The sequence below is a fragment of the Oncorhynchus mykiss genome, chromosome 8, assembly GCF_057628025.1.
Source record: "Oncorhynchus mykiss isolate SJ-2025 chromosome 8, ASM5762802v1, whole genome shotgun sequence".
In the NCBI taxonomy this organism is placed as follows: Eukaryota; Metazoa; Chordata; class Actinopteri; order Salmoniformes; family Salmonidae; genus Oncorhynchus; species Oncorhynchus mykiss.
The window spans coordinates 41,747,047-41,773,425 of NC_143029.1; the positions used below are offsets into that span (position 1 = coordinate 41,747,047).

Below are 26,379 nucleotides of genomic sequence, written 5' to 3' on the forward strand. Positions count from 1 at the left end.
CGGCTCCTGGCTGGCTGACGGCTCCTGGCTGACTGACGGCTCTGGCGGCTCCTGGCTGGCTGACGGCTCTGGTGGCTCCTGGCTGGCTTGACGGCTCTGGCGGCTCCTGGCTGGCTTGACGGCTCTGGCGGCTCCTGGCTGGCTTGACGGCTCTGGCAGCTCCTGGCTGGCTGACAGCTCTGGCAGGTCCTGGCTGACTGATGGCTCTGGCAGCTCCTGGCTGACTGACTGCTCTGGCAGCTCCTGGCTGACTGATGCTCAGGACAGACTGGGAGACTCTGGCGCCTCAGGACAGACTGGGAGACTCTGGTGCCTCAGGACAGACTGGGAGACTCTGGCGCCTCAGGACAGACTGGGAGACTCTGGCGCCTCAGGACAGACTTGGAGACTCTGGCGCCTCAGGACAGGCGGGAGACCCTGGCGAACCGGGGACACCATGCGTAAGGCTGGTGCCATGTATGCTGGCCCGAGGAGACGCACTGGAGACCAGATACGTAGAGCCGGCTTCATGTCACCTGGCTCGATGCCCACTCTAGCCCGGCCGATACGAGGAGCTGGAATGTACCAAACCGGGCTATGCACACGCACCGGGGACACAGTGCGCTCCACTGCATAACACGGTGCCTGCCCGGTTCCTCTCTCTCTCCGGTAAGCACAGGAAGTTGGCTCAGGTCTCCTACCTGGCTTCGCCACACTCCCTGTGTGCCCTCCCCCCAAGACATTTTTGGGGCTGCCTCTTGGGCTTCCAGCCACGCCGCCGTGCTGCCTCCTCATGCCGGCGCCTCTCTGCTTTCGCTGCCTCCGGCTCTGCTTTGGGGCAGCGATATTCCCCTGGCTGTGCCCAGAGTCATTCGCCGTCCAGAATCTCCTCCCAAGTCCATGAGTCCTGCGTTCTTTGCCGCTGCTGCTGCTGGCCGTTACCACGCTGCTTGGTCCATTGTTGGTGGGTTATTCTGTCACGATCGTCGTATGGAGGAGACCAAAGCGCAGCGTGATGTGAATACGTCCTTTTAATGATAGAGGAAAACAAACACGAAGTACACTAAACAAACAAAGAAAATAACAAGACGAACGTGACCGCTATAAATACTGAGTGCAAACATGCAACATCACATAGACAATAACCCACGAAATACCCAAAGAAGATGGCTGCCTAAATATGGTTCCCAATCAGAAACAACGATAAACAGCTGCCTCTAATTGAGAACCAATCTAGGCAACCATAGACATACATAAACACCTAGATGGTAAACAACCCCATAAACCTACAAAACCCCTAGACAGTGCAAAAACACATACATCACTCATGTCACACCCTGACCTAACCAACATGTATAAAGAAAGCAAAGAATACTCAGGTCAGGGCGTGACATTGCAGGCATAGGGTTGGCAATCATACACTTTCCAGCGCCAGGCTGAGAAGAATTCCTCTATGGGATTTAGAAAAGGTGAATATGGGAGTAGGTACAAAATTACAAAATGTGGATGGGTGGCAAACCAGTTTTGGACCAGAACAGCCCGGTGAAAACTAACATTGTCCCATAAAACCACAAATCTAGCAGGCTCCTGATCTGGATCATGGACAAGCATTGTGTAAATTGCATCCAGAAAAGTGAGCATATGGCCGGTGTTGTACAGACCCAGTGTGGCATTGTGATGGAGGACCCCGTTTTGAGTGATGGCAACACACATAGTTATATTACCCCCACGCTCTCTAGGGACATTGGTAATTACCCTCTGTCCTATTACATTTCTTCCGCTGTGCCTGGTTTCGGTGAGGTTGAAGTCAACCTCATCCACATAAATAAATTAATGGCGGATTACATGGGCATCCAGGGTAGCCTAGTGGTTAGAGTGTTGGACTAGTAACTGGAAGGTTGCAAGTTCAAACCCCCGAGCTGACAAGGTACAAATCTGTAATCTGTCGTCAAATCTGTTCCTAGGCCGTCATTGTAAATAAGAATTTGTTCTTAACTGACTTGCCTAGTAAAATAAAGGTAATTATTTTTTTTTTTAAATACTCTCTGTAACAGAAAAAAAGGATATACAGATGAGTAAATATGGTAAATATGGTATATCTGAAGTACTGGAAGTAGTGTTGCATACATATCTCTGCAAAGTCATGTCGCATAACCTTGAAAAGTTGTTTCATCGTCACTCGGTGCCGTTGGAGGATGTGTTGTATGGTCAACCGGCTTACAGCATTGATGTTGTTAAATATGGTGTCATTATTCAAGATATGCTCTCTTATCTCTCGAATCCTAATTGCATTGTTGGCCAAAACCATATTTATAATTGCAGTCTCTTGTACATCTGTAAAGAAGAGTCCTCGTCCTCCATGATGTCTTTGCCTTGCCACTCTGTACAGAATTCAAACACAGTATGTGTTCAGCATAGGAACTGTAAACAATGTACAAAAAAATATAGTACAGCATGATAACCAACCTCATTCATTCAATGCAGTGCAGTAAATGGATGGCTTAGAGTTACAAATGTTTATGCAATACTATGCAGTCATACGTATTTTACAGTGCATTACTGTAATGCTAAAATAGTCATTAGATAGTTGCATACCTGTTCTCATTTCTGAAGGTTCGAATTATGGACGCCACTGTAAATTGACTCAAGTTGGGCAAGACTCTCAGTCCAGCCTCTCTCATGGTCAAACCGTGTTGCCCAACAAGTGTTGCCCTAATCTCATCAGAGATGGCTCTCCTTCCTTCTCTTCTTTGCCCTCGTCCTCTTCTTCCTCTCCCTCCTACTCCTCTTGCTCTCTGTCCATTGTTGGCATCCATTGTTCAAAACAGGTAATCTGACCTTTGACCTATTTATAGGCCTATACTACAGTAAAGCAGTGATTGGTTAGTGAGCAGTTAAGCTATTAGTGTTTGCACATGTGAGGAGTTTGTGTGTGACCTGGTTAATAAGTGTAGCATTTTGATTGGTTGTGTTTGGAAAAAGAAAGCAAGTCACTTCCTGTTAGATTTTTGTGTTTTAGGAAGAGAATTGTGTGTAGTGTTTTGAAAAAAGTGTTTTATGCAATTGACAACTGAGTCAAAGGCTGAGAAATAGCTTATGGTTTTGGATATTTGGTGTGTAGTTTTGCACATTGAGTGAGAGGTTTCAAAAATCGTGTGACATGAAACGATTTTGTGTGTAAGCAGTTGAAAACAACTGTAATAGGAATAAAGTGATGCACATTTTTGGAATACATAAACGATCCGTGCATGTTGTTAGTCATGTTGATTGTGTTAGACATTGTGTCTATTTGCTAGAAATAAGCTCTCCTCTCAGATTAACAAGAACTGCACAAATTTGAAGTATGTTGTCAATTTTAAGGACCAAACTAATAAGCACAGTTTGTGAGAGAATCTTGTACACCTTAAACGCCTTATTCCACATGAATATGGACATTAGCAATGCGTTGTGTGTGAGTGACCGGCTCATTTTTCAACTGGCATTGCTTGCGTGTAAATGCTGGTAAGACCAAGCGTACATTCCGTTCCTCTAGCAAGTCCCTAATTGTGAAACAACGGTCCCACATCACCTCATCTCCAGCATGCAAATGGTTGAGGAACCCTGAGTTCTGTGTTATGAACCTATCGCTACATTTCCCACAGTGAGCCTCTGAAATGAACATAACCATTCCTAATGGAGCAGGTGCAACTAGATATTTTACAGTAAAATTGGCATAGTAGTGACTGTAAGATTCAGTTCATGAGTCTACACCTTCTCAGTAACACAAGTTGTGTTTGAAAAATTATCCTGAAATACCTGTGGCACAGTAGCCTTTATCGTCTCACGAGGCAGCCGTGGAATGAGATCCTTGGTGTGCTCATCTATCCAGAATTTCAATGTTTTACTGACCTGACCGGGTGACCTTTTAAAGTGTCTTGCTAAATCAGCTATAACAAAGTTCTGTCTTAAGTTTCATTAGTGTCAACAGAAGTTGGTCTACAACTGGCATTGTTGATGATGTGGGGGCAAAACCTTGTAAGCAAGACACGAGTGTTGAATTCTAGTAGTGGAATCCCTGTGTACAGCAGACAGTCTGCATCATCTTTCAATGTAACATCTGCAACAGATAGTGATCTCTCAGGGGATGGTGCAGTTGTCATTCCACATGTGATGATAGGTCCTTTGGAGTAGGTGTGATCCTCCATTGCTGGGTCTGACCACTGTGTTTGGGCATCAAGGAAGGTCTTTGAAATAGGACCTGCCTCCTCAGAAACCTCCACCACACCAGGCTCATCTGCAGGTGATGATTAGTTGAATATGAATATAGTTGATTAGTTCGTGAGATTATTGGGTAAGGATCTGGAAAGCAAATACACTAATTAGGGATACTTTTAAAAACATTTTAAACTCCCTGTGCCCCACTTATCAGACTATTCTCTACTATAAATAAGCACCATAAACCCAGTGGGATACATAGACTAGGTTTAATATTTTCAAAATAAATATTCTGTATCTATTAGCTAGAACAAGGAATGAAATTAACACCTGCCAAATACAGAGTAAATGTTGGCCGTGGCAGGTGAACACTTCAGGTCACCTGCCACTATGGCATATGTTATTATTCTATTAATATTATTATAAATTAAGAATAATCATGGATTAAGTTTACACAATTATGTACCATATTTCTAATGTCAGGTAGCCTACCACTGACTCAGTGTTTTCATAAGTGGCAGATTTAAAAAAAAGTGTCTGGCAGAATTAATTTCAGATTAATTTCAGACCCTGACTAGAAGCTATTGTAGTCAGATTCTAGTAACAAAAACTGAAGACAAACACGCTATATCAAAACTAGTCAACATATCTGTTTTTGTGACATTTCTGTCAACCCTCCTGTCAACCCTCTTCTCTGGTGGCCTCTCATAACCCAGAAAGAGCTTTGGGTATGGGTTATCCAGCGTTTGTGTCTTATCCACAAAGTGAAACGAGCAAACACACACCTTTTTGGGGTGCTTTTAAGTTTACGTTGTTTTGCCAATTTCTTTATGCTTCATCCTCATTTGGAGTGCGATGGAAACAATACCATCTCTGACAGGAACATTCTGATTTAGTTTTGGGTTAATGGTCGAAGCACTCCAATTTAAACCAATCATTAAGTTTTGTCTGTTTGTATTTACAACCATAAACAGCACGTTGTCCCGAGCTCCGTAACATTTCAACATCTAGCGAGTTAATATTTTATTATTGCTTATCCCAGTTGGTTAGCTTCTAAAATCAAAAATACCGCCGGTCAACTCCGTACTTTGCTATTTCCACCAGAAGTGCCACCCTTAATCGTTTCCCCAGTAACCTCCCCAGGAAACTTGTTGATACTGAACAAAAATATAAACGCAACATGTAAGGTGTTGGCCTCCTGTTTCATGGGCTGAAATAAAAGATTCCAGAAATTGACCCGCTGTACCAAAATGAACGAATGGCGGGAGTCATCACAATTACTTATTAGACGATGCATTCAGAGTACTATTTTCGAAATTCACCTACTATAAAATTATACTTTTTCGTATGCTAGTATGGGTATTCAGACATGGCCACTGTCTCTCAAACTCACACACAACATTATTTGGGTTAGGAAGCGTCTAAACCCAAAGTCAGCCTAAAACCAAACCATCTAGCCAAACTCTAAATCATACTGACTACTTATCATGACGCTCTCCATGTTGATCTTTTCTGTATTGTGTGTGTGTCCAGGAAAGACTGAGTACTCACACACAGTAGGAATGTAGGTCTCAAGTGCAGCAGCAGTGGAGAATTTCTTAGGAATTTCAAGGGCCGGCCAAATGTATGATCACCCGTTACTGGTGAGAGCAAATGGTAGTGCTTCAACAACAACAACTGAGCAAAAAACTCTGCTCTTCTTGTAGCTATTATCTTTCACACTCTCTCTGTGTGTGTGTGTGTGTGTGTGTGTGTGTGTGTGTGTGTGTGTGTGTGTGTGTGTGTGTGTGTGTGTGATCCAACACTTCTTCAAAACACTTACAGTACCAGTCAAAAGTTTGGACATACAGTGCCTTGCGAAAGTATTCGGCCCCCTTGAACTTTGCGACCTTTTGCCACATTTCAGGCTTCAAACATAAAGATATAAAACGGTATTTTTTTGTGAAGAATCAACAACAAGTGGGACACAATCATGAAGTGGAACGACATTTATTGGATATTTCAAACTTTTTTAACAAATCAAAAACAGAAAGATTGGGCGTGCAAAATTATTCATCCCCTTTACTTTCAGTGCAGCAAACTCTCTCCAGAAGTTCAGTGAGGATCTCTGAATGATCCAATGTTGACCTAAATGACTAATGATGATAAATACAATCCACCTGTGTGTAATCAAGTCTCCGTATAAATGCACCTGCACTGTGATAGTCTCAGAGGTCCGTTAAAAGCGCAGAGAGCATCATGAAGAACAAGGAACACACCGGGCAGGTCCGAGATACTGTTGTGAAGAAGTTTAAAGCCGGATTTGGATACAAAAAGATTTCCCAAGCTTTAAACATCCCAAGAAGCACTGTGCAAGCGATAATATTGAAATGGAAGGAGTATCAGACCACTGCAAATCTACCAAGACCTGGCCGTCCCTCTAAACTTTCAGCTCATACAAGGAGAAGACTGATCAGAGATGCAGCCAAGAGGCCCATGATCACTCTGGATGAACTGCAGAGATCTACAGCTGAGGTGGGAGACTCTGTCCATAGGACAACAATCAGTCATATATTGCACAAATCTGGCCTTTATGGAAGAGTGGCAAGAATAAAGCCATTTCTTAAAGATATCCATAAAAAGTGTTGTTTAAAGTTTGCCACAAGCCACCTGGGAGACACACCAAACATGTGGAAGAAGGTGCTCTGGTCAGATGAAACCAAAATTGAACTTTTTGGCAACAATGCAAAACGTTATGTTTGGCGTAAAAGCAACACAGCTGAACACACCATCCCCACTGTCAAACATGGTGGTGGCAGCATCATGGTTTGGGCCTGCTTTTCTTCAGCAGGGACAGGGAAGATGGTTAAAATTGATGGGAAGATGGATGGAGCCAAATACAGGACCATTCTGGAAGAAAACCTGATGGAGTCTGCAAAAGACCTGAGACTGGGACGGAGATTTGTCTTCCAACAAGACAATGATCCAAAACATAAAGCAAAATCTACAATGGAATGGTTCAAAAATAAACATATCCAGGTGTTAGAATGGCCAAGTCAAAGTCCAGACCTGAATCCAATCGAGAATCTGTGGAAAGAACTGAAAACTGCTGTTCACAAATGCTCTCCATCCAACCTCACTGAGCTCGAGCTGTTTTGCAAGGAGGAATGGAAAGAATTTCAGTCTCTCGATGTGCAAAACTGATAGAGACATACCCCAAGCGACTTACAGCTGTAATCGCAGCAAAAGGTGGCGCTACGAAGTATTAACTTAAGGGGGCTGAATAATTTTGCACGCCCAATTTTTCAGTTTTTGATTTGTTAAAAAAGTTTGAAATATCCAATAAATGTCGTTCCACTTCATGATTGTGTCCCACTTGTTGTTGATTCTTCACAAAAAAATACAGTTTTATATCTTTATGTTTGAAGCCTGAAATGTGGCAAAAGGTCACAAAGTTCAAGGGGGCCGAATACTTTCGCAAGGCACTGTACCTACTCATTCAACGGTTTTCTTTATTTTTACTATTTTCTTCCATTGTAGAATAACAGTGAAGACATCAAATCTATGAAATAATACATATGGAATCATGTAGTAACCTAAAAATCTATATATTATTAATCAGGCCTTCATGGTCGAATTGCTGCAAAGACACCACTACTAAAGGACACCAATAAGAAGAAGAGACTTGCATGGGCCAAGAAACACAAGCAATGGACATTAGACCAGTGGACATCTGTCCTTTGTTTTAAAGAGTCTTAATTTTTTATTTTTGGTTCCAACCGCCATGTCTTTGTGAGACTAGAGTAGGTGAATGGATGATCTTCACAAGTGTTGTTCCCACCGTGAAGCATGGAGGAGGAGGTGTGATAGTGTGGGGGTGCTTTGCAGGGTGACACTGTTAGTGACTTATTTAGAATTCAAGGCACACTTAACCAGCATGGCTACCACATCATTCTGCAGCAATACGCCATCCCATCTGGTTTGGTGCTGCATCAGATGACCTGGCCTCCACAATCACCTGGTCTCGACCCAATTGAGATGGTTTGGGATGTTGGACCACAGAGTTAAGGAAAAGCAGCCAACAAGTGCTCAACATATGTGGAAGTCCTTCAAGACTGTTGGAAAAGCATTCCAGGTGAAGCTGGTTGAGAGATTGCCAAGAGTGTGCAAATCTGTCCTCAATGAAAAGGGTGGCTACTTTGAAGAAATAAAAATATATATTTTGATTTGTTTAACACTTTTTTGATTACTACATGATTCCATGTGTTTTATTTAATAGTTTTGATGTTGTCACTATTATTATTTAGAAAAAAAACTTGCGTGGGTAGGTGTGTTTCTAAAACTGTTTGAATGATGTCTGTGAGTATAACAGAACTCATATGGCAGGCAAAAACCTGAGAAAAAATCAAACCAGGAAGTGGGAAATCTGAGGTTGGTTGATTTTCAACTCAGCTCCTTTTGACGATACAGTGGTATATTGGTAATGTTGCACTTCCTAAGACTTCCCCTAGATGTCAACAGTCTTTGTCTGATGCTTCTACTGTGAAGTGAGGCTGAAGGAGAAGGGAATGAGTAAGGTCTGCCATGAGATGACCATGCTCTGACCATGCGCATTCACATGAGAGGGAGCTCTGTTCCATCGCACTTCTGAAGACAATGGAATTCTCCGGTTGGAACATTATTGAAGATTTATGTTAAAAACATCCTAAAGATTGATTCAATACATCAGTTGACACGTTTCTACTGACTGTTACGGAACTTTTTGACATTTCGTCTGCTTTTAGTGAACGCGCTTTGTGACTGGATTTGTTTACCAAACGCGCTAACAAAAGTAACTATTTGGACATAAATGATGGACATTACCGAACAAAACAAACATTTATTGTGGAAGTGGGAGTCCTGGGAGTGCATTCCGACAAAGATCAGCAAAGGTAAGTGAAAATTTATAATGATATTTCTGACTTGTTGTTGACTGCATAATATGGCGGATATATTTGTGTCTTGATTGGACTCTGAGCACCGACTCAGATTCTTGCATAGTTTGCTTTTTCCGTAAAGCTTTTTTGAAATTTGACACAGCAGTTGCATTAAGGAGAAGAGCATCTACAATTCCATGCATAACAGTTGTATCTTTTAGCAATGTTTATTATGGGTATTCCTGTAAATTGATGTGGCTCTCTGCAAAATCAAATGATGTTTTGGAACTTCTGAACGTAAGGCGCCAATGTAAACTCAGATTGTTGGATATAAATATGAACTTTACCAAACAAAACATACATGGCGCCTTACAAACATAATCGTTTGGTTTGCTTTCGTTGTAAAGCCTTTTTGAAATCGGACACTGTGGCTGAATTTACAACAAGTGAATCTTTAAAATGGTGTAAAATACTTGTATGTTTGAGGAATTTTAATTATGGGATTTCTGTTGTTTTGAATTTGGCGCCCTGCTGTTTCACTGGCTGTTGAAGAGGTGGGACGTACCCTAGAGAGGTTAAATCCGTTTTCTATCAGCATGTTAAATGTGGAACCAGAGGGGAAAAAACACTGGAGTACCTTTACTCCACACACAGAGACTCATACAATGCTCTCCCTCGCCCTCCATTTGGAAAATCTGACCATAATTCCATCCTTCTGATTCCTGATTACAAGCAAAAATTAAAACAGGAAGCACCAGTGTCTAGATCAATAAAAAAGTGGTCAGATGCTAAGCTATGGGACGGTTTTGCTAGCACAGGCTGGAATATGTTCCGCGATTCCTCCGATGGCATATCAGTCATTGGCTTCATCAATACAGTGGGGAGAACAAGTATTTGATACACTGCCGATTTTGCAGGTTTTCCTACTTACAAAGCATGTACTGTAATTTTTATCATAGCTACACTGGTTCTTAATGCAGCCGCTGTGTCAGATTTTTTTAAAAACGTTATGGAAAAAGCCTACCATGCAATATTCGGAGACAGCGCTCAGACGTAAATATATTTCTCCGCCATGTTGGAGTCAACAGAAATACGAAATTACATCATGAATATTTACTTACCTTTGATGATCTTTCATCAGAATGCAGTGCAAGGAGTCCTAGTTCCACAATAAATTATTGTTTTGTTCCATAATGTCCAATACTAGTGTCTAATTAGCTGCATTTGCTAGCACTTTCAGCTCATGTGCCCAAAAGCTGACGCGGGTCCAGGAGAAATCGGACGAAAACTTCAAAAATATATATTCCAGGTCGAATAAACTGGTCAAACTAAGTAGAGAATCAATCTTCAGGATGTTATTTTCATATATTTCCAATAACGTTCCAAACCGGATCATACGTTTTCATCTGCAGCCAAATGGAACGACGGTGACATCAACAGACAAATGCGCCACAGGGAAATTGCATTCTGCTAAGACAGTGACTATTTCCCCTCCCATTCGGTCAAAGTTCACACCAGAGGCTCCATTCCACGTTCTACTGAATGAGGACATCTAGTGGAAGGCGTAGGAAGTGCTACAAGATCCATATCTTATTTGGAAGGGAAGGGGCGATGACGTCAAATTTGACCCACATTCAGAATTTCACTTCTTGTTTGGAAGATTGCCTGCCCTATGAGTTCTGTTATACTCACATACATAATTCAAACAGTTTTAGAAACTTCAGTGTTTTCTATCCAATAGTAATAATAATATGCATATATTAGCAATCTAGGACAGAGTAGGATGCAGTTCACTATGGGCACGCAATTCATCCAAAGTGAAAATACTGCCCCCTATCCCCAACAAGTTTTAAGAACAAATTCTTATTTTCAATGACGTGCGTGTGTGTACGTGTGTGTGTGTGTGTGTGTGTGTCTGTGCACGTGTCTGTGCCAATGTTTGTGTTGCTTCACAGTCCCCGCTGTTCCATAAGGAGTTTATCTGTTTTTTTTAAATCTAATTTTACTGCTTGCGTCAGTTACTTGATGTGGAAAAAGTTTAATATAGTCATGGCTCTATGTAGTACCCATAGTCTGTTCTGGACTTGGGGACAGTGAAGAGACCTCTTGTTGCATGTCTTTTGGGGTATGAATGGGTGTCTGAGCTGTGTGCCAGTGGTTTAGACAGACAGCTCGATGCATTCAACACCTCTCACAAATACAAGTAGTGATGAAGTCAATCTCTCCTCCACTCAATTGCTCATCAATCTAAGGGGATTTAACCATTTTTACAGTCATTTTCTGAAAACCTCTTGAGGATAGGGAGACGCTAGCGTCTCAACTGGCCAATTGCCAGGGGAAATGCAGAGCGCCAGATTCAAATAAAATGCTATAAAATTCAAACTTTCATTAAATCACACATGTAAGATACTCAATTAAAGCTACACTCGTTGTGAATCCAGCCAACATGTCAGATTTTAAAAATGCTTTTTGGCGAAAGCATAAGGAGCTATTATCTGATAGCAGACACCCATCTTCACCAGTAGTAAACAAAAGAGCTAGCGTAGCAGGCGCTACACAAAATGCTGAAATAAAATATAAAATATACATTACTTTTGACGAGCTTCTTTTGTTGGCATGCGGCAGGGTAGCCTAGTGGTTAGAGCGTTGGACTAGTAACCGGAAGGTTGCAAGATCAAACCCCCGAGCTGACAAGGTAAAAATCTGTTGTTCTGTCCCTGAACAGGCAGTTAACCCACTGTTCCTAGGCCGTCATTGAAAATAAGAATTTGTTCTTAACTGACTTGCCTAGTTAAATAAAGGTACAATAAATGTTCCATAAACATCACAATTGGTCCTTTTGTACGATTAATTCCAACCATATACAGTAGGGCAAAAAAGTATTTAGTCAGCCACCAATTGTGCAAGTTCTCCCACTTAAAAAGATGAGAGAGGCCTGTAATTTTCATCATAGGTAAACTTCAACTATGACCGACAAAATGAGAAAAAAAATCCAGAAAATCACATTGTAGGATTTTTAATGAATTTATTTGCAAATTATGGTGGAAAATAAGTATTTGGTCAATAACAAAAGTTTATCTCAATACTTTGTTATATACCCTTTGTTGGCAATGACAGAGGTCAAACGTTTTCTGTAAGTCTTCACAAGGTTTTCACACACTGTTGCTGGTATTTTGGCCCATTCCTCCATGCAGATCTCCTCTAGAGCAATTATGTTTTGGGGCTGTTGCTGGGCAACACGGACTTCCAACTCCCTCCAAAGATTTTCTATGGGGTTGAGATCTGGAGACTGGCTAGGCCACTCCAGGACCTTGAAATGCTTCTTACGAAGCCACTCCTTAGTTGCCTGGGCGGTGTGTTTGGGATCATTGTCATGCTGAAAGACCCAGCCACATTTCATCTTCAATGCCCTTGCTGATGGAAGGAGGTTTTCACTCAAAATCTCAAGATACATGGCCCCATTCATTCTTTCCTTTACACGGATCAGTCGTCAAGGTCCCTTTGCAGAAAAACAGCCCCAAAGCATTATGTTTCCACCCCCATGCTTCACAGTAGGTATGGTGTTCTTTGGATGCAACTCTGCATTCTTTGTCCTCCAACACAACGAGTTGAGTTTTTAACAAAAAGTTATATTTTGGTTTCATCTGACCATATGACATTCTCCCAATCTTCTTCTGGATCATCCAAATGCTCTCTAGCAAACTTCAGACGGGCCTGGACATGTACTGGCTTAAGCAGGGGGACACGTATGGCACTGCAGGATTTGAGTCACAGGCGGCGTAGTGTGTTACTGATGATGGTAGGCTTTGTAACTTTGGTCCCAGCTCTCTGCAGGTCATTCACTAGGTCCCCCCGTGTGGTTCTGGGATTTTTGCTCACCGCTCTTGTGATCATTTTGACCCCACGGGGTGAGATCTTGCGTGGGGCTCCAGATCGAGGGAGATTATCAGTGGTCTTGTATGTCTTCCATTTCCTAATAATTGCTCCCACAGTTGATTTCTTCAAACCAAGCTGCTTACCTATTGCAGATTCAGATTCTTCCCAGCCTGGTGCAGGTCTATAATTTTGTTTCTGGTGTCCTTTGACAGCTCTTTGGTCTTGGCCATAGTGGAGTTTGGAGTGTGACTGTTTGAGGTTGTGGACAGGTTTCTTTTATACTGATAACAAGTTCAAACAGGTGCCATTAATACAGGTAACGAGTGGAGGACAGAGGAGCCTCTTAAAGAAGAAGTTACAGGTCTGTGAGAGCCAAAAATCTTACTCGTTTGTAGATGACCAAATACTTATTTTCCACCATAATTTGCAAATAAATTCATAAAAATTGTTACAATGTGATTTTCTGGATAATTTTTTCTAATTTTGTCTGTCATAGTTGAAGTGTACCTATGATGAAATTACAGGCCTCTCATCTTTTTAAGTAGGAGAACTTGCACAATTGGTGGCTGACTAAATACTTTTTTGCCCCACTGTATATCGAAAATGTCCATTTATAAAACGCAACGTCACTCCAAAATATTTCAAAAGTTGCCTATAAACTTTGCCAAAATATTTCAAACTACTTTTGTAATACAACGTTAGGTATTTTTAAACGTTAATAATCGATCAAATTGTAGACGGGGCAATCTGTATTCAATACATGAACGAAAAGAAACCAACTCTGCTCATCATGTCTTGTGCAACTCACAAAAGGGTCCCTGTTCGGAGTTGGCCTACTTCCTGCTAAGACAAAGAAATAACCTCAGCCATATTCCAAACACTGGCGACATTGTGTGGAAGATGTAGAAACTGAAAGTATATTTGTATTAAATTTCCAATGGCAAAGACAATAGGGAAGAGATATGGGGAAAACATATAAATAATTCTGAACAGTTAGTCCTCGGGGTTTTGCCTGCTACATAAGTTCTGTTATTCTCACAGACATGATTCAAACAGTTTTAGAAACTTCAGTGTTTTCTATCCAAATCTATGAATAATATGCATATCTTATATTCCTGGCATGAGTAGCAGGAAGTTGAAATTGGGCACGCTATTTATCCAAAAGTGAAAATACTGCCCCCTAGCTTTAAGAGGTTAATTAATTAACTTAATGGGTGCGTGCTTATTAGTAACTGGAATAAGTAAACTGCAAAAAAAAGAAACGGCCCTTATTCAGGACCCTGTTATTCAAAGACAATTCATAAAATTTCAAATAACTTCACAGCTCTTCATTGTAAAGGGTTTAATTCTTATGGCTTCAGGGGCAGTATTGAGTACCTTGGATGAAAGGTACCTAGAGGTGCCCAGAGTAAACGGCCTGCTCCTCAGTTCGTTAATAATATATGCATATTATTAGTATTATTGGATAGAAAACACTCTGAAGTTTCTAAAACTGTTTGAATAATGTCTTCACAGACATAACAGAACTCATATGGCAGGCAAAAACCTGAGAAGAAATCCAAAACAGGAAGTGGGAAATCTGAGGTCGGTCGATTTTCAACCCAGCCCCTATTAAATACACAGTGGGATATTGGTTATGTTGCACTTCCTAAGGCTTCCACTAGATGTCAACCGTCTTTAGAAACTTGTTTCAGGCTTCTACTGTGAAGTGGGACTGAATGAGAGAGGAATTAGTCAGGTGTCTAGCAACTCTCGTTCCATTGCTTTTCTACAGACATAGGATTTCTTCGGTTGGAATATTATTGACGTTTTATGTTAAATGCATCCTAAAGATTGATTCCATACATCGTTTGACATGTTTCTACGGACAGGAATGGAACTTTTTGACATTTTGTCTGCAACTAGGGAACGTGCGCTTCATGACTTTGGAGTACAAAGTTGTACTCAATTGTTGTGTAACAACACCTGCACAGGATCGGTACATCCGAACATCACACCTGCGGGACAGGTGGAGGATGGCAACAACTGCCCGAGTTACACCAGCAATGCACAATCCCTCCATCAGTGCTCAGACTGTCCGCAATAGGCAGGACAAAGGGCTTGTAGGCCCGTTGTAAGGCAGGTCCTCAGCAGCCCATAGGCAGCAACGTCGGGCAGTTGTTGCCATCCTGTACCTGTCCCGCAGGTGTGATGTTCGGCTGTACCGATCCTGTGCAGGTGTTACAGGAATGTGACCAAAATAGATTTTTACTACCTGAGGTGCGGCCATTTCCCTCTCTCTCAGGCTGATACAAAGAGACTCATCCATGCTTTTATTGCATTCAGGCTTGACTACTGAAATGCTCTCTTATCTGGTCTATCCAAGAAAGCTATTGGTCAACTGAAAAACATACAGAATGCTGCAGCATGGGTACTGACCAAGACCAGAGAGCACACATTACACAGTTTTAAGGTCTCTGCAATGGCTGCCTGTGGGTTTCAGAATACATTTTAAGATTCTACTATTGGTTTTTAAATCAATCCACGACTGTGCACCTCAATCCATGTCAGACATGCTTTTAAGTTATGTACCCAGTATGTCCCTCAGGTCCTCTATCACTGGCATTTTAACTATCCCAAAGGCCTGTGACCAAGAGGCATGGAGAGGCAGCCTTTAGTTATAATGCCCCCAGCCTCTGGAATAGCCTGCCAGAGAACCTGAGGGGGACCAAAACTTTTTAGCTTTGCTAATCCTTCGGGTATTTTTTTTGTCATTCAGTTTGTATTGTTATTCTTTTGGTTTTTATCCTCTGCTTGTGGTGAAGTAAATATTTATGTTTTTATTTAACTTGTTTTTATTAGTTGTTTTCCTATAAAGCACATTATGTTGCATTCCATGTCTGAAATGTGCTTCATAAATAAAGCTTGATTTGATTTGATTTCAAAACCCTGTTTTTCAATTCACGGCTTTTCCCACAGCGAACCTCCAGGCTGTGCGTGTGTGTGTTCGCACATACACATGTACGATATGTACAGTACCAGTCAAAAGTCTGGACACTTCTCATTCAAGAGTTTTTCTTTATTTTACTATTTTCTACATTGTAGAATACTAGTGATGTCACGCCCTGACCATAGAGAGCCCTCGGTTCTCTATGGTGTTTAGGTCAGAGCGTGACTGGGCGTGACTTCATATTCATGAAATCACAAGTGCAATATAGGAAAACACAGTTTAGCCTTTTGTTAATCCCACCTGTCGTCTCAGATTTTGAAGTTATGCTTTACAACGAAAGCAATCTAAGCGTTTGTGTAAGTTTATCGATAGCACAACATAACATTATGTACACTATGCATTAAGTAGCTAGGTCACGAAAATCAGAAAAGCAATCAAAAAAATAGTTTACCTTTGATGATCTTTGGATGTTTTCCCTCACGAGACTGCCAGTTATACAACAAATGTTCCTTTTGTTCCATAAAGATTATTTTTATACACAAAATACCTCTGTTTGTTTGTCACGTTATGTTGAGAAATCCACCGGAAATAGCGGTCACTACAACGCCTAAAAAAAAATCAAAATTCCAAATTATATCCATAATATCAACAGAAACATGGCAAACGTTTTTTATAATCAATCCTCAAGGTGTTTTTCAAATATCTATTCGATAATATATCAACCAGGATAATTGGCTTTTCAGTTGGACCGAGAGGAAAAATGGCTACCTCTGTCTTTTACGCAAGAATCACCCTGATAGCCCTCAGCTGGCCACTTACGCAATGTGGTCCTTTACGCTCATTCTTCAACATAAAGGCGTGAAACTACGTCTAAAGGCTGTAAACACCTTAGGAACACGTAGAAAAACGATTCTGGTTGATATCCCTTTCAATGGCCAATAGGGATGCATAGGAACACAAAATATGAGTCATTTCCTGATTGGATTTTTCTTAGGCTTTCGCCTGCAATATCAGTTCTATTATACTCACAGACAATATTTTTACAGTTTTGGAAACGTTGGAGTGTTTTCTATCCTAAGCTAATTATATGCATATTCTAGCATCTGGTCCTGAGAAATAGGCCGATTACTTTGGGAAATGTATTTTTGGAAAGAGATGTAAATGTCCAAGAAGGGAGAGACTGAGCGAAAGAGAGGGAACAGGAGAGACAGTCAGTGAGATCGAGGTAGAGAAAATGGAATAGAATGAGAGTAAGGGAGGAGGAGTGCAAGGTTAATTCCAGCTTTGTTAATTAAGTCATGTTGCCTCTGTCTTTGTAATGCAAGGATGCATGAGAGATGGAAACTGACATTTTTTATTTTATTTATTTATTTCACCTTTATTTAACCAGGTAAGCTAGTTGAGAACAAGTTCTCATTTGCAACTGCGACCTGGCCAAGATAAAGCATAGCAGTTCGACACATGCAGGCAATGAGGCAGTGATCGTTGAGATCTTGGTTGGAAACAGCAGAGGTGTATTTGGAGGGTGAGTTAGTTAGTATGATATCTATGAGGGTGCCGGTGTTTACGTATTTGGGGTTATATCTGGTATGTTCATTGATAAATTGTGTGAGATTGAGGGAATCAATCTTAGATTGTAGGATGGCTGGGGTGTTAAGCATGTCCCAGTTTAGGTCACCTAGCAGCACGAGCTCAGAAGATAGATGGGGAGAATCAAATCACATATGGTGTCGAGGGCACAGCTGGGGGCAGAGGGTGGTCTATAGCAAGCGGCAACGGTGAGAGACTTGTTTCTGGAAAGGTTAATTTTTATAAGTAGAAGCTCAAATTGTTTGGGTACAGACCTGGATAGTAAGACAGAACTCTGCAAGTTATCTTTGCAGTAAATTGCAACACCGCCCCCTTTGGCAGTTCTATCTTGTCTGAAAATGTTATAGTTAGGAATGGAAATTTCAAGGTTTTTGGTGGTCTTCCTAAGGAAGGATTCAGACACGGCTAGGACATCCGGATTGTTGGAGTGTGCTTAGGCAGTGAATAAAACAAACTTAGGAAGGAGGCTTCTAATGTTAACATGCATGAAACCAAGGCTTTTACGGTTGCAGAAGTCAACAAATGACAGAGCCTGGGGGATGGGAGTGGAGGTAGACACTGCAGGGTCTGGATTAACCTCTACATCACCAGAGGAACAGAGGAGGAGTAGGATAAGGGTACGGCTAAAGGCTAACAGAACGGGACGCCTAGTACGTTCAGAACAGATTAAAAGGAGCAGATTTCTGGGCACGGTAGAATATATTCATGTAATAATGTACAGACAAAGGTATAGGATGTGAATACAGTGGGGATAAACCTGTGCATATAGTGATAATGAAAAAGATACTGTCTCTAGAAATAGCATTTAAACCAGGTGATGTCACTGCGTGTGTGGGGGGTGGAACTAAATTGTTAGCCGAGGCATGTTGAGCAGTGCTAGAGGCTCTAAAGTGAAACAAAACAATAGTTACAAACCAGAACAGCAATCGACACGGCATGGTTACGTTAGGGAAAGGCATGCGTAGCCGGGTGATCATACAAGACCAGTGCGTGGCTTCAAGCAGCTAGCGGCACGGGGCTAGCAGGCTAACAGAAAGGCCTTAGAGGGATGACGTGACGGAGGGAAGTCTGTTGTGGCAGTTACATCAGCGGATGGATCAGCAGGTCTCCGTGTGGTAAAATTGGCAAAATATATATAGTGGCCGAAGAAATTTGTCCGATGGGCCTCTAAAGCCAGCCGTCCAATGTGCTTTAGATAGCTAGCAGGCTGCAGATTAGCGGCTGTGCGTTCAGGGGTCGTTAGCTGCTATAACTCCAGGTGAATTTTATTTTTGTTACAAAAATAATCATAATAAAAATGTAAAAAAATATTTTTAAAAAATTGGTTCAGAGCTTGCGGTAGGAATCTGGAGATATCGAGAAGAATAAGTCCGACTAGCTCTGGTTTGAGTCGCGCTGTACAGACTGGCGAGAGTTGTCCGATCCGTCTGATGACCGCTAGCAAAGGATAGCTGACTGCTCGCTAGTGGCTTCGGAATGTATTCGATGGGCCTCGTAAGCCAACAGTTCATTGTGCTCTAGACAGCTAGCATTCAGGGGACTTTATTGGCGAAGGTCGGAAGGTGAGAAGGTTCATAGCTTGCGATAGGAATCCGGGGATATGGAGAGAAAAATAGGCCCGGTATGCTCTGGTTGAATCACGTTGTACAAACTGTCCGAGCTAGAGGTTAGCTGATGACCGTTAGCTGGCTAGTTAGCTGGCTAGTTTATGGTGGAGAGATTCCAGTAATAGAGGCAAATAAAAATATTAAAGGGGCAGGGATGGAACAGGGGGGCTTTTAATCACAGCACCTACAGCAGTGCTCTCCAACCCTATTCCTGGAGAGCTACCGTCCTGTAGGTTTTCGATCCAGCCCTAATCTAACGCACCTGATTCTAATAATTAGCTGGTTGTTAACTTCCACCAGGTTAGTTACAATTGTGGTTGGACTGAAAACCTACAGGAGCGTAGCTCTCCAGGAAGAGAGTTGGGGAGCCCTGGCCTACAGCATAGTGCTCAACAGAGCCTTTAATAAGACATGGATACTGGTAATCATAATAATAAGGTTCACTTTCATTCTCTACCTTAAAACTGAAGAGAGGCCTTCTTATTCCCTGTTTCTAGCTCAGTAAGCATTGCTCAGGAACGCTTTACCACTGACTCATCCAAAGTGACCACCCTTCTTCCCATTGATACAGACACACTAATCCATTCACTGTAAATGTAAACTCACTGTCACTTTAACATTCACAAACATTTTACAAGGTCTTTAAAATTCTCTAGTCAAAGAGGAATGTTGGTTGATTCAAGAGAAGATAGTTTCTCCGTTACTGGTATGAATGTTTGCAAGGACTAATGCTAATGTAACAGGAATGCCATTATTTTATCTTTCTTTTCCAGAGTCAAGAGTTCCACATTTACACTCAGTACTGCACCAATTACCCAAGGTAAGAAACCCCAACTATGGCTGCATTAAACACAAATAGTTTGCCCCCCTTTTATTGTGTCTTGTGCATGTTTAAAAGTCTAATATGAAGTATGAATGTATGTAAAAGCATCCACATTGTTACCTTATGTAATCTGGGTTTGCATACACGTGACTCTCACCTTCACGTTCTTGATTCCCAGAGTGTCATATAGCTCTGTATTGTCTGTATAGAGATACAATACCTCAGCCTTTCTCTCTCTGTGTAGCCTTGATATACAGCCCAATCCAACAGTAGTCTAACTCTATGCCTCACTGCCCCAAGGTCTCTCTCTCTCACTTTCTCTACCCCCCTCTTTCTTTTTTCTTTTATATGGAGCATATTGACAGAGTTACAGCCCCTACTCTGACAGATGGGTATTATACCCATCACCTTATCATACTCAGCGAATTTAATGTTTTATTTCACCCTGTGTGAACGACCTGTTGTTATAGGAAATCGTGTGCGTGCGCGTGCGCGTGCACGCGTGTGCGTGTGCTTAGGTCTGGGGGACAAAGCCATGAGGTAATTCTTCACAATCAAACCTAATGAGGGCTGTGTGTGTTACGGTGCGTGAATGAGGACCCAAAAGCGAATTAACTTAAACAGAGCTTCTTTAATTACCAAACATAGGTAGGCTCAGACGGACCGGCAGATTCCGACAGGACAAGACAAGGTTACAGCAAACATGACGACAGTCTGGTTCAGGCATGAAACACAACAAACAAGAATCCGACAAAGACAGGAGCAGAAACAGAGAGAGATATAGGGACCTAATCAGAGGGAAAAAGGGAACAGGTGGGAAAAGGGGTGACGAGGTGGTTAGGAGGAGACAAGGCACAGCTGGGGGAAAGAGGGGGAGAAAAGGTAACCTAACAACGACCAGCAGAGGGAGACAGGGTGAAGGGAAAGGACAGAGACAAGACACAACATGACAGTACATGACAGTACCCCCCCACTCACCGAGCGCCTCCTGGCGCACTCGAGGAGGAAACCTGGCGGCAACGGAGGAAATCCTCGATCAGCGCACGGTCCAGCACGTCCCGAGAGGGAACCCAACTCCTCTCCTCAGGACCGTACCCCTCCCAATCTACGAGGTACTGGTGACCACGGCCCCGAGGACGCACGTCCAAAATTCTACGGACCCTGTAGATGGGTGCGCCCTCGACAAGGATGGGGGGGGGGGGGGGAAGACGAGCGGGGGCGCGAAGGACGGGCTTGATGCAGGAGACATGGAAGACCGGGTGGACGCGACGAAGGTATCGCGGAAGAAGAAGTCGAACTGCGACAGGATTAATGACCCGAGAAATACGGAACGGACCAATGAACCGCGGGGTCAACTTGCGAGAAGCCGTCTTAAGGGGAAGGTTCTGAGTGGAGAGCCAAACTCTCTGACCGCGACAATATCTAGGACTCTTAGTTCTACGCTTATTAGCAGCCCTCACAGTCTGCGTCCTATAACGGCAAAGTGCAGACCTGACCCTCTTCCAGGTGCGCTCGCAACGTTGGACAAAAGCCTGAGCGGAGGGGACGCTGGACTCGGCGAACTGAGATGAGAACAGCGGAGGCTGGTACCCGAGGCTACTCTGAAAAGGAGATAGCCCGGTCGCAGACGAAGGAAGCGAGTTGTGGGCGTATTCTGCCCAGGGGAGCTGTTCTGACCAAGACGCAGGGTTGCGAAAAGAAAGACTGCGTAAGATGCGACCAATAGTCTGATTGGCCCGTTCTGCTTGACCGTTAGACTGGGGGTGAAAGCCGGAAGAGAGACTGACGGAAGCCCCAATCAAACGGCAAAACTCCCTCCAAAATTGAGACGTGAATTGCGGACCTCTGTCCGAAACGACGTCTGACGGAAGGCCATGAATTCTGAAAACATTCTCGATGATGATTTGTGCCGTCTCTTTAGCAGAAGGAAGCTTAGCAAGGGGAATGAAATGAGCCGCCTTAGAGAATCGACAACCGTAAGAATAACAGTCTTCCCCGCTGACGAAGGCAGTCCGGTGACAAAATCTAAGGCGATGTGAGACCACGGTCGAGAGGGAATAGGAAGCGGCCTGAGACGGCCGGCAGGAGGAGAGTTACCGGACTTAGTCTGCGCGCAGACCGAACAAGCAGCCACGAAACGACGCGTGTCATGCTCCCGGGTGGGCCACCAAAAACGCTGGCGAATGGAAGCAAGCGTACCCCGAACGCCAGGGTGGCCGGCTAACTTGGCAGAGTGAGCCCACTGAAGAACGGCCAGACGAGTAGGAACGGGAACGAAAAGAAGGTTCCTAGGACAAGCGCGCGGCGACGGAGTGTGAGTGAGCGCTTGCTTTACCTGCCTCTCAATTCCCCAGACAGTCAACCCGACAACACGCCCCTCAGGGAGAATCCCCTCGGGGTCAGTGGAGGCTACTGAAGAACTGAAGAGACGAGACAAAGCATCAGGCTTGGTGTTCTTAGAGCCCGGACGATAAGAAATCACGAACTCGAAACGAGCGAAAAACAGCGCCCAACGCGCCTGACGCGCATTAAGTCGTTTGGCAGAACGGATGTACTCAAGGTTCCTATGGTCAGTCCAAACGACAAAAGGAACGGTCGCCCCCTCCAACCACTGTCGCCATTCGCCTAGGGCTAACCGGATGGCGAGCAGTTCGCGGTTACCCACATCATAGTTACGTTCCGACGGCGACAGGCGATGAGAAAAATACGCGCATGGGTGGACCTTGTCGTCAGAGAGGAAGCGCTGAGAAAGAATGGCTCCCACGCCCACCTCTGACGCGTCAACCTCGACAACGAACTGTCTAGAGACGTCAGGTGTAACAAGGATAGGAGCGGATGTAAAACGATTCTTGAGGAGATCAAAAGCTCCCTGGGCGGAAACGGACCACTTAAAGCACGTCTTGACAGAAGTAAGGGCTGTGAGAGGAGCTGCCACCTGACCGAAATTACGGATGAAACGACGATAGAAGTTCGCGAAGCCGAGAAAGCGCTGCAGCTCGACGCGTGACTTAGGGACGGGCCAATCAATGACAGCTTGGACCTTAGCGGGATCCATCTTAATGCCTTCAGCGGAAATAACAGAACCGAGAAATGTGACGGAGGAGGCATGAAAAGTGCACTTCTCAGCCTTCACAAAAAGACAATTCTCTAAAAGGCGCTGGAGGACACGTCGAACGTGCTGAACATGAATCTGGAGTGACGGTGAAAAAATCAGGATATCGTCAAGGTAAACGAAAACAAAGATGTTCAGCATGTCTCTCAGGACATCATTGACTAATGCCTGAAAGACAGCTGGAGCGTTAGCGAGGCCGAAAGGAAGAACCCGGTATTCAAAGTGCCCTAACGGAGTGTTAAACGCCGTCTTCCACTCGTCCCCCTCCCTGATGCGCACGAGATGGTAAGCGTTACGAAGGTCCAACTTAGTGAAAAACCTGGCTCCCTGCAGGATCTCGAAGGCTGAAGACATAAGAGGAAGCGGATAACGATTCTTCACTGTTATGTCATTCAGCCCTCGATAATCTATGCAGGGGCGCAGAGACCCGTCCTTCTTCTTGACAAAAAAAAACCCCGCTCCGGCGGGAGAGGAGGAGGGGACTATGGTACCGGCGTCAAGAGCTACAGACAAATAATCTTCGAGAGCCTTACGTTCGGGAGCCGACAGAGAGTATAGTCTACCCCGGGGGGGGGTGGTTCCCGGAAGGAGATCAATACTACAATCATACGACCGGTGTGGAGGAAGAGAGGTGGCCCTGGACCGACTGAACACCGTGCGCAGATCGTGATATTCCTCCGGCACCCCTGTCAAATCACCAGGCTCCTCCTGTGAAGAAGAGACAGAGGAAACAGGAGGGATAGCAGACATTAAACATTTCACATGACAAGAGACGTTCCAGGAGAGGATAGAATTACTAGACCAATTAATGGAAGGATTATGACAAACTAGCCAGGGATGGCCCAAAACAACAGGTGTAAAAGGTGAACGAAAAATTAAAAAAGAAATGGTTTCACTATGATTACCAGAAACAGTGAGGGTTAAAGGTAGCGTCTCACGCTGAATCCTGGGGAGAGGACTACCATCCAGGGCGAACAAGGCCGTGGGCTCCCTTAACTGTCTGAGAGGAATGTCATGTTCCCGAGCCCAGGTCTCGTCCATAAAACAGCCCTCCGCCCCAGAGTCTATTAAGGCACTGCAGGAAGCTGACGAACCGGTCCAGCGTGGATGGACCGACAAGGTAGTGCAGGATCTTGAAGGAGAGACAGGAGTAGTAGCGCTCACCAGTAGCCCCCCGCTTACTGACGAGCTCTGGCCTTTTACTGGACATGAAGTGACAAAATGACCAGCGGAACCGCAATAGAGACAGAGGCGGTTGGTGATTCTCCGTTCCCTCTCCTTAGTCGAGATGCGGATACCGCCCAGCTGCATGGGCTCAGCACCCGAGCCGGCAGAGGAAGATGGTAGTGATGCGGAGAGGGGGGCAACGGAGAACGCGAGCTCCTTTCCACCAGCTCGGTGACGAAGATCAACCCGTCGCTCAATGCGAATAGCGAGTTCAATCAAGGAATCCACGCTGGAAAGAACCTCCCGGGAGAGAATCTCATCCTTTACCTCTGCGCGGAGACCCTCCAGAAAACGAGCGAGCAAAGCCGGCTCGTTCCAGCCACTGGAGGCAGCAAGAGTGCGAAACTCAATAGAGTAGTCTGTTATGGATCGATTACCTTGACATAGGGAAGACAGGGCCCTGGAAGCCTCCTCCCCAAAAACAGATCGATCAAAAACCCGTATCATCTCCTCCTTAAAGTCCTGATACTGGTTAGTACACTCAGCCCTTGCCTCCCAGATTGCCGTGCCCCACTCACGAGCCCGTCCAATAAGGAGAGATATGACGTAGGCGACACGAGCAGTGCTCCTGGAGTAAGTGTTGGGCTGGAGAGAAAACACAATATCACACTGGGTGAGGAACGAGCGGCATTCAGTGGGCTCCCCAGAGTAACACGGCGGGTTATTGGTTCTGGGCTCCGGAGATTCGAAAGCCCTGGAAGTGGCCGGTGGATCGAGGCGGAGATGGTGAACCTGTTCTGTGAGGTTGGAGACTTGGGTGGCCAGGGTCTCAACGGCATGTCGAGCAGCAGACAATTCCTGCTCGTGTCTGCCTAGCATCGCTCCCTGGATCCCGACGGCTGAGTGGAGAGGATCCGAAGTCGCTGGGTCCATTCTTGGTCGGATTCTTCTGTTACGGTGCGTGAATGAGGACCCAAAAGCGAATTAACTTAAACAGAGCTTCTTTAATTACCAAACATAGGTAGGCTCAGACGGACCGGCAGATTCCGACAGGACAAGACAAGGTTACAGCAAACATGACGACAGTCTGGTTCAGGCATGAAACACAACAAACAAGAATCCGACAAAGACAGGAGCAGAAACAGAGAGAGATATAGGGACCTAATCAGAGGGAAAAAGGGAACAGGTGGGAAAAGGGGTGACGAGGTGGTTAGGAGGAGACAAGGCACAGCTGGGGGAAAGAGGGGGAGAAAAGGTAACCTAACAACGACCAGCAGAGGGAGACAGGGTGAAGGGAAAGGACAGAGACAAGACACAACATGACAGTACATGACAGTGTGTTTCACAATAGTTGTGACGCACTAAAAACAGCACACCTGAAATTATCGATGATGATTAATAGAGTAGTTACAGATATTATGTGTGTGTGTCCACATTACAGTGCAGTTCCACACAGGCCTCACATTGTTCTCTCTACGAAACCCAAACTGAGACCTCAGAATGACTGAGATACAGCAGTCTTGGTTCCTATTCTTATTGTGTGTGTGTGTGTGAGTGCGTGCCGGTCGTGTGCGACCTTGGCTAGAGTCACCAGCTGTGTGAGGGGGTGGTTGAGGGTCTCAAAAATCCTTACAAGAGCCCATTCATACACACACACTCAAATATATTCCTATTTGGTCACAGCATAGAAAGTCCATGGGCCTTGACCTGACCTTGCTCCATCCTCTCAGATAGGACTGTGTGTGTATTTGTGTGTGCGTGCGCATGTGATCAGTCACTTTAATTGGTCTACAATATCTGTCATTGTTTCCTAGGATTAATATCAGGTTTTATTTTTCCTTCTCTCCCTCCCCCTTTCCCTTTGAAGGTCAGTGGCTGTGTTGACTGAGTGTATGAGAAAAAAGGCATTGGCCAAGTTTTTCCGGGAACGTCAGGAATCTTTGAGACACTCCCTGCCTTTGGGCTCCTACCTGCTCAAGCCAGTGCAGAGGATCCTCAAGTACCACTTACTGCTACACGTTAGTAATACATCTATACACGCTCAATGACACCTACCTCACACAAGCAAAGCCCCACATACTGTGCATTCGAAAAATATTCACACTCCTTGAGTTTTTCCATGATTTGTTACATTACAGCCTTATTCAAAAATTGATTAAAGACAAACACATCCTCATCAATCTACACACAATACCCCATAACGAGAA

General features: G+C 44.0%; 1 protein-coding gene across 1 annotated transcript in view; it reads left to right on the top strand.

Moving 5' to 3' along the window:
• LOC110529918 (pleckstrin homology domain-containing family G member 1) overlaps window positions 1-26,379 on the top strand; it is a 151,586-nt gene that overhangs the window by 106,134 nt on the left and 19,073 nt on the right. Inside the window, exons 5-6 of the mRNA XM_090243450.1 lie at window positions 19,844-19,890; window positions 26,040-26,190. Coding sequence (XP_090099576.1) covers window positions 19,844-19,890; window positions 26,040-26,190 — 198 coding nt within the window. The remainder of the gene's footprint in view (window positions 1-19,843; window positions 19,891-26,039; window positions 26,191-26,379) is intronic.